Genomic DNA, 11,550 nt, shown 5'->3' with positions numbered 1-11,550 from the left:
TAAGTCGGAGGAAAAAATATCACTTCCATATACTATCAGTTAAATGAATGGAAATAAATTTCTGACTTTTGATGCCTGCAGCATTTGACAAATGTCAAGTCCTTAAATCTTCTCCAGGGTGTATAGATAGATGTAGAAGTTGCATAATCAGACTTTCCAGGGGACACCTTCACACGTGACCTGGAAGCCCAGCAACTTTCCAATTTGCTGCCTTGCAGCACAATTCTTAAGTTAAATACATTAACTTAATACATAACAGTTTGTAATGCTGACTTAACTACTACTTTTTTCCCCCCCAACTTTTTGATGCCAAGTCTGATCACTCTCTAAGTACTGGTCTTAACAGGCTAGGTTTGTGGGACTCAAAACTTAGCATTATTCAGTACAATAAGGCGAGATTTTAGACTCAGGTCATGTATAAAATGAATACTTGAGTTAAGTAAGTTGAAACTGTATCTATTTCCAGAGCAAATGCTGGTTCATAAATGGAGTAGATAGCTATCTTGCTATGCATAGTATCATGCATGGGAATACTCATTTAAATGTTAAATATTTTAGCTTTCCACTGAGTGGTTTCCAGGTAATTCAGAGTAGTAAGATAAAATATCAACCCTCTCTCTGCCTCGTGCCTCAGGAACACTGATCTGAGTGACTGACCACACAAGCATTCAAAATGAAAGCCTCTTATGACATTCAGGTCTTCACTGTCCTGGTGTCAGTATAGGCAAAATTTTGTTCATTTCAGTCCAGCTGTCAAAAACAGGTCACTTTGGTTCAGGAAGAAAACGACTCTTGGCAGCTAGCCCATTCATGTTGGAGTCAATCCAGTTAAGGTATTGAGTAACTCTGGTGTAAACACCAGGCTTGTTTTCCTTTGCACAGCCATCTCCCCAGCTGACAATGCCATAAACCATCATCCTGCCATTGTGCTCACAGACCATGGGGCCACCGGAATCTCCCTGACAACAGAAAGAGAACATATTAGGTCATTGCAGATGGAGGCTGTGATTGTTTTTCTAGAGTTAAGCAAGCTACTGAGAACCTATGAGCTAAAGCTTTGATCTTTGAGAACATTGCTTAGATGGAACAGAAGGTTTGGCATCTGCTGTGACTTGAACAGTCTCTAAAGCTGAGATCTCTAGTTCCCCCTGTCAGGATACCAGTAGAATAGTTACCTTGGAAAACAACCCTCCATCCCCATCCTAAGTTTATAAGCATAGATATTAGACTAGTGATACAAGGTCAAGGCCAACATGCCCTATATTCATCACAGAATCAACTGTCTCCCTGTCCATAAGGTACTCTGACACCTGAGGGTGCTTGTTCTTCTCAGTGGCTCCTCCTTACTCTGCCCAGAAAGATGCAGGGAAATTAATCTAGTTTTGAGGAACCTGGAGGCACTCAGTGTCCCCTTAATCCACCCTTGCAAAGCTATAGTTAATGTGCAAACTGAGATTAGAGCAGTTGCTATATAGCTGTAATGGATATCTATCAGCTATTGCTTGAATAGATTGAAAATAAGGCCTTGAGGAAAAACAGAAGCTAAGACAGTGCACTTGCACCTCCAAAGGAAGGCCTGGAGGGGGTAAAACCTAACTGTGGATTCCAACTTTATTCCAGATATTTGGCCACACAACAGGTCAATTCCACTTGACATAGTAATTTCTAGTTAGAGACTCTAGTTTCATAGTAATTACATTAGAGACTCTAGTGACTAGTAGAGTTACAAGATGCTGCCAACTGATCCATGTAGTAGTGTACATGTATTTGAAGTTATTTAGAAAATAAACCAAACCAATTCTACCTTGCAGGCATCAATCTGCCATGTGGGATCCCCAGCACAGACCATGTTGTCAGTAACTCTAATATTGTCATAGTATTCATATTTGCATTTTCTCTGTGATATTAAGTTCACAGTGGCTGACATCAGTCTTTGAGCATAGAAGATGTCATCTGCAAAAACAAGAAGTATTTCATTGTTCTCACTCTCCAAGAAACAAAAAGCAGCAAGAAACCCCCCCATAACACAATTTCTGCACTTAAATTAGCATAACCATTCCAATTCTCCATTGAGGTTCTTACTTTCACCTTATGCAGTATTGGTTTGCTTTTACTGTTCATAAAAAGGTTTCAAAGAGAAAAACAAGTGGTCCAAACACAAAATACAAAGTTTAGTTTTTAGAAGGAAAGAGTTCAATAATTTTTGATGGAAAGTCTGCACAAACACAATCCCTTGCTAATCCTCCCACACAACTTAAATTTTTTTTCTGCTCCTCATCACATCAGGAACAATAAAAATTGTGGTTTATATTTTGCCTTACTTTGTATGGTTGATATGAGAGAGAAGCATCAGATAGGAAATGCCATAGACAACTAGAGAAGATCATAGCAAAGGTCATCTTCAAGAGGTGCACATGGAATACACATACAATGGAAAGGAATCCTTTTTTAACACTTCACAGATCATGGTGTAAAAATCACCACATTCCCACCATTGTGGAAGATCAACTTTGGGAAAAGAAGTCATTTACTTACAAAAATCTTGTTTTCCATAGCCAGCTATTTCACAGTGCGTATTTTCTTTTAAGTAGAGGTTCCTCTCTGGCAAGCAGACTGTTCTGACATACTTGGATTCTACTGCACACTGTCCAGAAGTTGTCCTTATCCTTATCAAAGCTATTAACCAAGTCAGAAAAGATACAGTTAGATTTGTAAAGTTTTCCCCTCAAGTTCTGAAAATAAGAATACTTGGTACAGTTAATGGGAATAGCTGCAATTATATTTAGTTCTGGTTACACACAGCTCCCCTCATTGCTTTTGGAACAAGTCATTACTTAATAACAACATCAGTTCCCCAACACTAAAATTAACAAGTGTTCCAACTTGCTTCCTCAAAGGATAGGGGCTAATACTCTTGCACAAGACTCTTTTGCCTGAGCTATCTTTAGATGTTTAAAAGATCAATTTCTGACTGGCTGTAGAGGGCAGTACCCACTATCCTGAATGGCTTACAAAGATATTCTTGGATTTTCTTTACTTCAGCAGCAGCAGGAATCTGGAAGGGGGGGTAGAGTTCTAAATGTCAAGTGCAAGAGTGAGAAGTCTGGTCTGTTCAAGTTGCAAAAAACCATCTCTGACATGGTTGCTTTAGGAACAGGCTTGTGAAACCCAGGTTTTTATCAAAGTCTGAATTAATTCAGGATAATCTTCAGCTAATGAGGTGGTTGATATGGCAATCCCATGCTATATGATGAAACCTACTGTGCATGCATTTTTTTCATCTTTTACTATACATACAGTCTGATCTTTAGACACATATTAAATGGCAGAAATGCAATGCTGCCACCAGTGCTTATGGAAAAGCCATGTCTTCCACAGGTCCAGAGACTGCTTGCCAGGTAATGCACCTGATATGCACCACAACCAAAACTTAACAAGTGCAAAACCTGTCAGCACAGGCTTAGTTTTCAGACTGTTCCTGCTTCCCCTTCTTCCCAGCTCTGGTTCTACTTCTTTTGAACGCACGCCACAATTATGCAGCCTTCACCTATCCCAGTGTTTTAAAGGCTTATATTAAGACAACACTTACCAATATCATTCTCATTGCCACCTGTGTCATCTGTAAAATCAGGGTGAGAGATGATCTCATCAACCATAAATACTTGTTCTTTATCATCAGTAACATTCAGTATGGACTTTCCAAGGAAAACTTTGTAGACTGATTTGTTTATTGGTCTTCTTGACCTGAGTGAGAGTAGAGAGATTGATGAGGACTACTGATTTCTGAAAGTAAGGTCAACAGCTGAGATCCAGTCCAGTTCTCTTTGACATTTATTTTAATGCTGATAAGAAAAAGTAAACTTTAGTTTGCTTTGAAAGTTGATCCAATATTCCGAAGAAAAGCATCCTAATTTTCCATTTGAGGGGATTAAGATAGGTATTTAGACATTCTGAAACATGTCTAACTAGTTGCTACTAATGAAAGGCGTTGGCCTTAAGAATCCCCTGCAGGATGCCAAAAGGATCAGCTTTCCATAGAAAAGTCAACAAAAAGCAGCCATAGATGTATTGCACAGCTCACCATCAGTACAACTATTAAGCTTAGGGAAGGGCTGAGGTAAAAATGAAATCCTGGCACCAATATACACTGAATTGTTAAAATTGCATCCCACCCAACTGTCCACATCTTAATAGTTCATTCTGCTAGATGTGGGCTCCCAGCGGCTTAATGTTTCTTTTGCTGCTCTTGTTTTGTTCAATCAAAGGAACATTCTTACTGTGGTGCATTCCAAAGGGTTGCTCAGGGAGCATCACACCAAGAAATCAGTTGAAGAAAGTGTCAACTAAGAAGGCCATGGAACTGGAAACTTACGGAGTGTGGAAGCAGTGTGCTGCTGTGAGCACCCAGCAAGGGTCGATGAGGCTGCCCCCGCACAGGAAGTGATCCATGCCCCTTATGTTTTGGAAGATGCCTGCTATCCAAGGCTGAGACTCAACCTCTGCCTGCTTTCCACCAACAATCTTGAACATCTTGCTAATGCTCCTTTGACCACATGTAGGCCCTGTGAAAAGAAAAATTTCATTCAGATGTTCTTACAAATAAACTCCAAACTTGTGCTATTAAAAATAAAATAAAATTTAAAAAAACAAACAAAACCCCAATTGTGTTGGAACTAATATTACTTACCACACTTCTCTATGTTGCAAGGTGTTTCTTGAATGGCAGATCCCCTTTTGGTGTAACACCAGGGTCTGCTCCTTCCATTTGGGTTTCTAAAAGATAAACAGAGTGTTCTTTTCATAAAGACAGTCATAGTATTTTAAAATTTCCAAGTGTTTTGGAAAAAACAAAAATATTTTGTTGTAATATATGTCAGGGGAAATATTGCTTCAGAAACTCACATTCCAAATATTTTTAGTCAATAATTCAGCTCTGTAATGTTATTTTTTAAAAACACATTTCTCAGGGAAGTATCTCTGGGGCTGTGATAATAAAAGTTTCCAAGATGAGTGCTGCTTTTCTTACCTGCAGTAGCTGTGTTTGCCCAGCCCAAGCTGCAAAGCATTCTCTGAGTAAGCGTGGTAACGACCCCTCCTGATTAGTGAGGGCAAGTTCCATGGCAGACATTTGTCTTCTGTTGCCATCCCTCTGTAGTTCTCCCCATTTTCAGTATAGCATGTGCTGTCAGTGTCTGAGAAAATAAATATTTTATTAGCAGCATGCTCTTGCGTATAATTGTTCTGTGACAGACATGGACAAATCCTTCAAATGAGGAAAAAAGTTCTTGCATTACACTCAAAACCAGATGCAAAATCCAGACTGACTAGATACTGTTATTAAATTTTCTCTATATGGATTTTGAGCATGCATATTAATTCTTTAACAGTTTAAGTGAATTTCACAGTCTAATAAGTTCTTCTGCTTCTGACCACCCACAAACTAGCTTGTTTTTCCACCCCAATCTAAAAGTAAGGTTGAGGTAAGGAACCTTCATGAGGAGGCAGGGACAAAGAAATTAGAGATCCTGATTTTGCACCAGCATTTTCTTGCTTCTCCTCATTTAGTCTCAGTACAAACTGCTAAAGGCTATCCAGTCATATCTCTGGGTAATGCTTTCACTTGGCATTTCATATGAATTCTTTGACTATCTTTTAGACCTTTCCAATCAATTTAGTTAGCAGTAAGGAAGACAGATACTCTACCTAGTTCACAGTGAAGCCCAGTGTATCCATCTGGACATATGCAACGACCAATTCCACTGAAGAGGTAATAGGTAATGCACGTTCCTCCATTCAAACACGGGCATTCTGTAAGTCAATGACATCACTGATTATAGGCAAAACATTTGAATGTGGAGATGAAATGTAATTGAAAATTAAGTTTTAGGTGTTTCAGTATCAATAAGGATCTTTCTTCTTGTACAAGTACAGGATAATAAGTTCCATTTAGGTTCAAATAGAACAGGCAGATGCTTACCCTTGTGGTCTGATCTGCGTTTATATTGCTTGTAGTATTTCCAGCTATAAATCTACAGGAAAAGAAAAAAAAGAATTTTTAAGGAGGCAGTTCCTTTTATGTGGTTTGATCATCTTTTCCCTACTGCATACCTTCAACTGTTTAGTTTTTTGCATGTAGCTACCTGCTGAACCTACTCTCTGGAATCTGGATATGAACAAGAAGTGCAACTCTAATTAGGCAAAGCAGAATGGGGAATAAAAACTAATCCCATGTCACGCAAACAAAAACCACCAAAAAAACCCAAAAACCCCAGGATCAGAAAAGCCCCACTGAACTGTGCCACTGCATCAGGTCAACATTGCAATTGTTTATGCTGTAGGAACATCAGCAGTTCTTAATGGCCATTGTCCCTAAAACAGGGAAGGAAACTTCACCCTCTCCACCAAGCAGTGCAGCAAAGATGCAACATTCATTAATTGAAGGTGCAACATTCATTAATTGCCCCTATCATTTTGCTGACCTCGGTGCTTCACATTTGTGCCAGAAAATGAAAGCCAGAAAATTTATTCAACAATGGATTCTTGTTCTGTCCTTCAGGGTTTTTCCCTCTGCTTTGCAGGCTGGGTCTGCCTTTCTCCATGAAATAAGATTAGGCTTTTGATATACTTAAAACTTACAGACTCTAATCCCGTGACAAGGGCACCCAGTGTTACTGTGAGGAAGATGAGTAACTTCATGTTGTTAGTTAACTTCTCTCTTTGTTCTTCTTCTATCTGTATTATTTAATTCTGAAAATAAAAGAGGAATTTAGTGTCATGCTGTAGCCTGCAGTGCCAGTTTTCTTGCCTCTGTTGTCTTCAGTTACAACACAACAACACAACTGATGAAGAATGAAGCTTTTACTTGCAGCAGGATATCTGCTTATTATTTCCATAAATTGAATTAGAGGTTATACTTTGAAGCTTTTTTTGTACAGGCAGCAATAAAACCAGATTTTTTTTTTTCAAGAGTGTAATTGAAACAGGGAAAGAGAAATTGGAAAAATCCATACTCCATTTTTGCAGTATGGACTAAGTTGGAAATTGGCAGATGTATTTAGCTGCTGCCCAACTGTTTGTACCTATTGAACTGACCATTGCTACCCTCAACAAAAGCACTGAGCATGCACCTTCAGGGTATGAAAGGGAAAACTCCGTTTTTCAGTCCCTCTCTAGTTATCAGCTGCATTTTGTTGCTGCTCAGCACTTAGGTAAACCTGGCCACCTGACTGAGTGCCTCTGACCACTGCCACCTCTTGAAAGTCTGCTGGTGATGTTGCCTCACTTATTTTCACTGTTAGAGGTTTACAACATAGTCTGTCTCAACTTCTTATATGCAACTGGATCTTGTAGCCCAGCAGGTATAGCAATCTTTCCAAAAGCAAATAATTATCATGTAATAACAATGGGGGTACAATAAAGTCCCATGTGTCTTTTCCCTCTTTTTAAATTGCAATAGAAGTCATGAGAGTATTTTTTTTAAGCTGACTCTTTTAGTGCTCTCTCACTTTTAGAAAACTGTAAAACTTCATTTTTAAAAGATTCCATGGGAATCATAGCTATATTTATATTAGCAAAAAAAAAGCAATGCAATAGAAGAGGATGCACAGAACTGAGCTGTACACTGTACCTGCTTCAGGTTTCTACAGCGGACTAATTTCAGTTTGGTCCTGCAGACTGAACGCCTGCTGACATGTGGATTGCACCTTCTAGTTTTACTTCATTTGGAAGAAATGGAGTGCAAGTACTCTATAGCTCATTATTGAGCACTCCTAACACATGTTCACACACTCAGTGGTGTGGACCAAAACACAGGGTATAGAGAAGATCACTAGATTCATTTGGAAAATAGACACAATACAAATTGAAAATGCTAATGCAGATGCAACCTCTGCTGTTAGGCAGGTGTCATAATGCAAGAAAGCAAATCATGCCTCGGGTACTTGGCTGTGCATGCATTTCAGATTCAGATGAAATTTTAGCAGATATACTTCCCTTAAACATTATTATGACAATTATTTTTAGCATTTGTGGCGGCAATGAAAGTAATTTATTCTTTGCGACTATAATTAGTTTCTCAGGCCCAGCCTCCACACCATAAACAGCAGTACTGCTGATTCCTTTAAAAATTCTGCTACACTGTGGCAGCTAGAACTGACCTTCCCCGCACCTGCGATAGCGCATCGAGTAGCATTTTCCTTTTTTAATTTCAATGCAATTTTAAGCGCAACCGTTTCATCCCGATCGATTCAGACGCGGCGCTGGTGCCTTTAGCTACCGGCGGGGTTGCAAAGGCACGGCACTTACCGGTGGCGGTGCCGGGCTGGCGGAGCGGCGGCGGCTGCCGGGGCGCTGCCCGCTGCGGGCTCTATAAAGGCCGGCCCGGGGCGGGGCCGCCGCCGCCGCCCTGGGGCGGCTCCGAGCCGCTCCGCTCCGCCCCATCGGGAATCCAGCGAGCCGCGATCGGAGCTGCGGCGTGACTCAAGGGGGAATTTTTTATGCTGCCTTTTAGTTTCGGGGAAGGGGACTACGGTCAGGGCGAGTAAACAGCTTTGTACGGGGTAGGATTTCTGGAAGGGGCTCCTTGGCAATTCCTTAGGGACATTTATAAAAGCAAAAGAGAAATGTGAGTGAGAGCTATGAAAGGAATGACGAGAAACATGCCTGGAGACTTGACAGAATGATAACAATGATAACATGTATGTATGTATGCATTAGCAATAAACACAGAATGACTATGAAACATGCCTGGAGATCCAAGCAAATGTGATGTATTATTCATATGGTACTACCCATAATGAGAGAAGCGCAAGTGATTTTTTAACTAATAGAGGATTAAACTCTTTCAGGTGTGGATAAAACACAGCCCGCTGGGAGGGAGTATTGGGTCAGAATGCACTTGAAGCACTGGGTGTGTTTTCAGAGAGCTGTCTGCAGCTGAAACACACAACATCGGGGTGAGCAGGGTGCAGTTCTCATGCCAGCTGGAATGTGTTAGGACTCGGGGCTTACAGCAGGTGCTAAACTCATCTCCTCCAAATTACTTATGCTCCCTTGGGCCTGAGCAATCGTGAGAAAGTGGTCATGGTTTTCTTATAATTTCTGCCTCCCAAAGAACTATTCAAAGCAGCTCATTTCATGAGATGAGGATGGAAATCTGAAGTGACAGATGTCTAAGAATGCAGACCCAGCACAATAGATCGTCTCTCCTGCCCAGATAAATGTGATTTTGTTCACATTATGCTGTGATGTTGTAGCAATGTGGTGAATAACAGCAAACCAATACATGATATTTTTGGGTGTATTCATAGAGTCTAGCTTCAGGTAGTGCTGGTGACTAAGGTGAGGTAGGTGTCCACAGGCTGTGTAGCTGATGAAGAGCAGTTTCCTTAGAGGTCAGGTCAGAGAAGTAGCTGACCTGAAATTCCCTCAAGAGAAATGTTTTCATAACTTGACAATTCAGAGCTTAAGGAGACTACGTTTCTATGTTTGCCATGTAACAACTGGTGTGACTATGGCTCAGCTTTCTTCTTCCCTCTCCATTTTCTATCTGTGTCAAGTCTGTGGTATAACCATACCTTTATTTAGGTACTGTCTGCTTACATGCTCTATTTCTTTCTGTTCAGATCTTCAGGCTCACATCAGAACAGATCTCACGTTTGCAGAAAGCACATGGATTTCACTTCACTGAATGGCAGGAACTGAGTCAAGAGAAACAGCTCAAGCTGGAAGTCCATAAGTGAGCATAAGTAAGGAATAAGCCTTTCTGAATTTCAGGAGAGAAATGTGTCTCACATTCTGTGGTGACTTAATATATCAACATCACAAGTTATTAGACCCTCTAGGAAACAGGGCAGAAAGTATAAGGATAGAATCCCCATGGCAGTCTTTATTTCAGAGGAGTGGCTGCCAACTAAACTTATCTCAAGGAATCAATTCTGCAGAGGGGGAAATAATCCAGATTTTAAAAGCAGTCTGGAACATTTACTCAATTAATTTTAATACACCAACCTTACACATAATAAATGAAGAAATAGGTCATAGTTAGATTCAACAGGAAGAGCAGGGAGAAGATTGCATGCAGGAAGAGGGTGGGATCTTCAGGCCTGGGCAGCACCTCTCCTTCCTCCTCCGTGCTTCCAAGGAAGATTCTCTAGGCCTTCCTCAAACTATCCTTCTGGGAAAAAACCCTAGAGCAACTGTTTCCTCTTAGATATTTTTGTTTCCTGAGAAGTGTGATCAGTTATCCTCTCTCTGAACCTTTTACCAAGTTTTGCCGATACCCCTGTTCCTAATTTTCCCCCTAAAACCTGCAGGTTCATACTTGTTTTCCAGATCCAAGAACCAAAAACTTTTGTTGTCTTCACTCTGACACAAGATACAGCAAGATTCAAATCTCCCTTTTTCTGCCATTTGTCATATACTCAGGTTTTGCTGAAATACTGTACTTCTTAAATACATCTAGAAGGCCCCCAGGAGAAGTGACTTGGGCTGTGGTGTCACTGTCTTTTAATCAGACTGGTGACAGCTGTGATCAGAAATTCTCATGTGTTTGCAGTGCTGCTTTAAAGCTATCCAATTTCTTTGGTCTAAATATTTGTACTGCCTAGACAGGTAAATGAGTTATAGTTGGCACTGGACTGCACTGAACTGAAAATATGGTTTAGTAGAAAGATATCCAAGCCAGCTGCAAATAAGTTTGTTCTGGTGTTCCAAGTAACCTCACAGCTGCACTATCTCTATGAGCATTGAATGACTCCTAGGGAAGCAGAGATGCATGAGATAATTCCCAGCCCCTGGATTCACTGAGCTGGCTGATGGCTGGCACAACAAGAGCTGAAGTGAAGTTTCAGGTAAAACAATTCCTTGGAACCTTGTCACGTGCCCTGCCTTAAGGCAGAGACCTTGGAAAATCTGTAGCATGGCACTTCTGCCATGTCCTCCATCTGACCTCAGAGCTGGACCTGCCAGCACAGATGGGAAATGCACATACTCAGTGAGTGGGAGGGATGAAACAGGACCGGTTCTGCTACCAAGGGATTTTTGGTAGCTTCAGGGTCAGCATTTGTTCTCCATTGCATGTCTGAAGAGTTTAGAAGGGCCTGGTTACAGGCCATGTCTTCTGTCCAGGACAAGACTGTGATAGGACAGAGAAAAAGCAGGTCTTTATAACTCAAAAGCAAAGTTGTTTGGGAAAAACAGTGAATAAAGTTAAATGCCTCCTGCAAGACTCTCAGTGGAAGTGGAACTTACTTGCTCAGTAGATACTGATTATGAGAAGTCATGAGGCTTAAGAGAGAAACGCTTGTACAGACTCGTGAACAAGTTTTTTATTTTGAGAGCCACGTTGTGCTTTCCACAGTTTATTTCCTTTTCCTTTTACATGTCCGTGGTTTCATCATTTTGGTCTCTTACCGAAATTGGCAGAGGTGTAGGCAGGATGGAAGGAGGAAAGACTTCTGAAGAAAAAGAGGTAATAAAGGAAGTGCTAGAGTGACCTTGTAAAAGGTACTTTACCTGCTTAGTAGGATTACAGCATCTACATGAGAAAAA

General features: G+C 40.7%; 1 protein-coding gene across 1 annotated transcript; it reads right to left on the bottom strand.

Annotated features, from left to right (window-relative positions):
* Positions 1-273: 273 nt before the first annotated feature.
* On the bottom strand, positions 274-8,334 carry PLAU (plasminogen activator, urokinase). Its single transcript, XM_054277124.1, has 11 exons — positions 8,305-8,334; positions 6,637-6,747; positions 5,978-6,029; positions 5,704-5,808; positions 5,027-5,192; positions 4,688-4,773; positions 4,373-4,562; positions 3,590-3,744; positions 2,536-2,676; positions 1,805-1,953; positions 274-959 (listed from the first exon to the last, which is right to left on the bottom strand). The coding sequence occupies exons 2-11, from the start codon at positions 6,694-6,696 to the stop codon at positions 765-767; spliced, it is 1,299 nt and encodes a 432-aa protein (XP_054133099.1). The 5' UTR covers positions 6,697-6,747; positions 8,305-8,334; the 3' UTR covers positions 274-764.
* Positions 8,335-11,550: the final 3,216 nt, after the last annotated feature.

This window comes from Melozone crissalis, unplaced genomic scaffold, assembly GCF_028551555.1.
Source record: "Melozone crissalis strain CALT ecotype California unplaced genomic scaffold, PUWL_Pcris_2 ptg000019l_1, whole genome shotgun sequence".
Lineage (NCBI taxonomy): Eukaryota > Metazoa > Chordata > Aves > Passeriformes > Passerellidae > Melozone > Melozone crissalis.
Note: the sequence above shows the minus strand (reverse complement) of the source record. Positions and strands in the feature narration are given on the sequence as shown.

Bases quoted from the DNA above. Each gene is read 5' to 3' on its own strand.
- PLAU (XM_054277124.1), bottom strand. From the start codon at position 6,696: ATGAAGTTACTCATCTTCCTCACAGTAACACTGGGTGCCCTTGTCACG. The intron at 4,563-4,687 runs GTAAGTAATATT...TTCTTTTCACAG, and splicing joins TTGCAACATAGAGAAGTGTG to GGCCTACATGTGGTCAAAGG. The intron at 1,954-2,535 runs GTAAGTAAATGA...TTGTTTTTGCAG, and splicing joins CTATGGAAAACAAGATTTTT to ATGACATCTTCTATGCTCAA.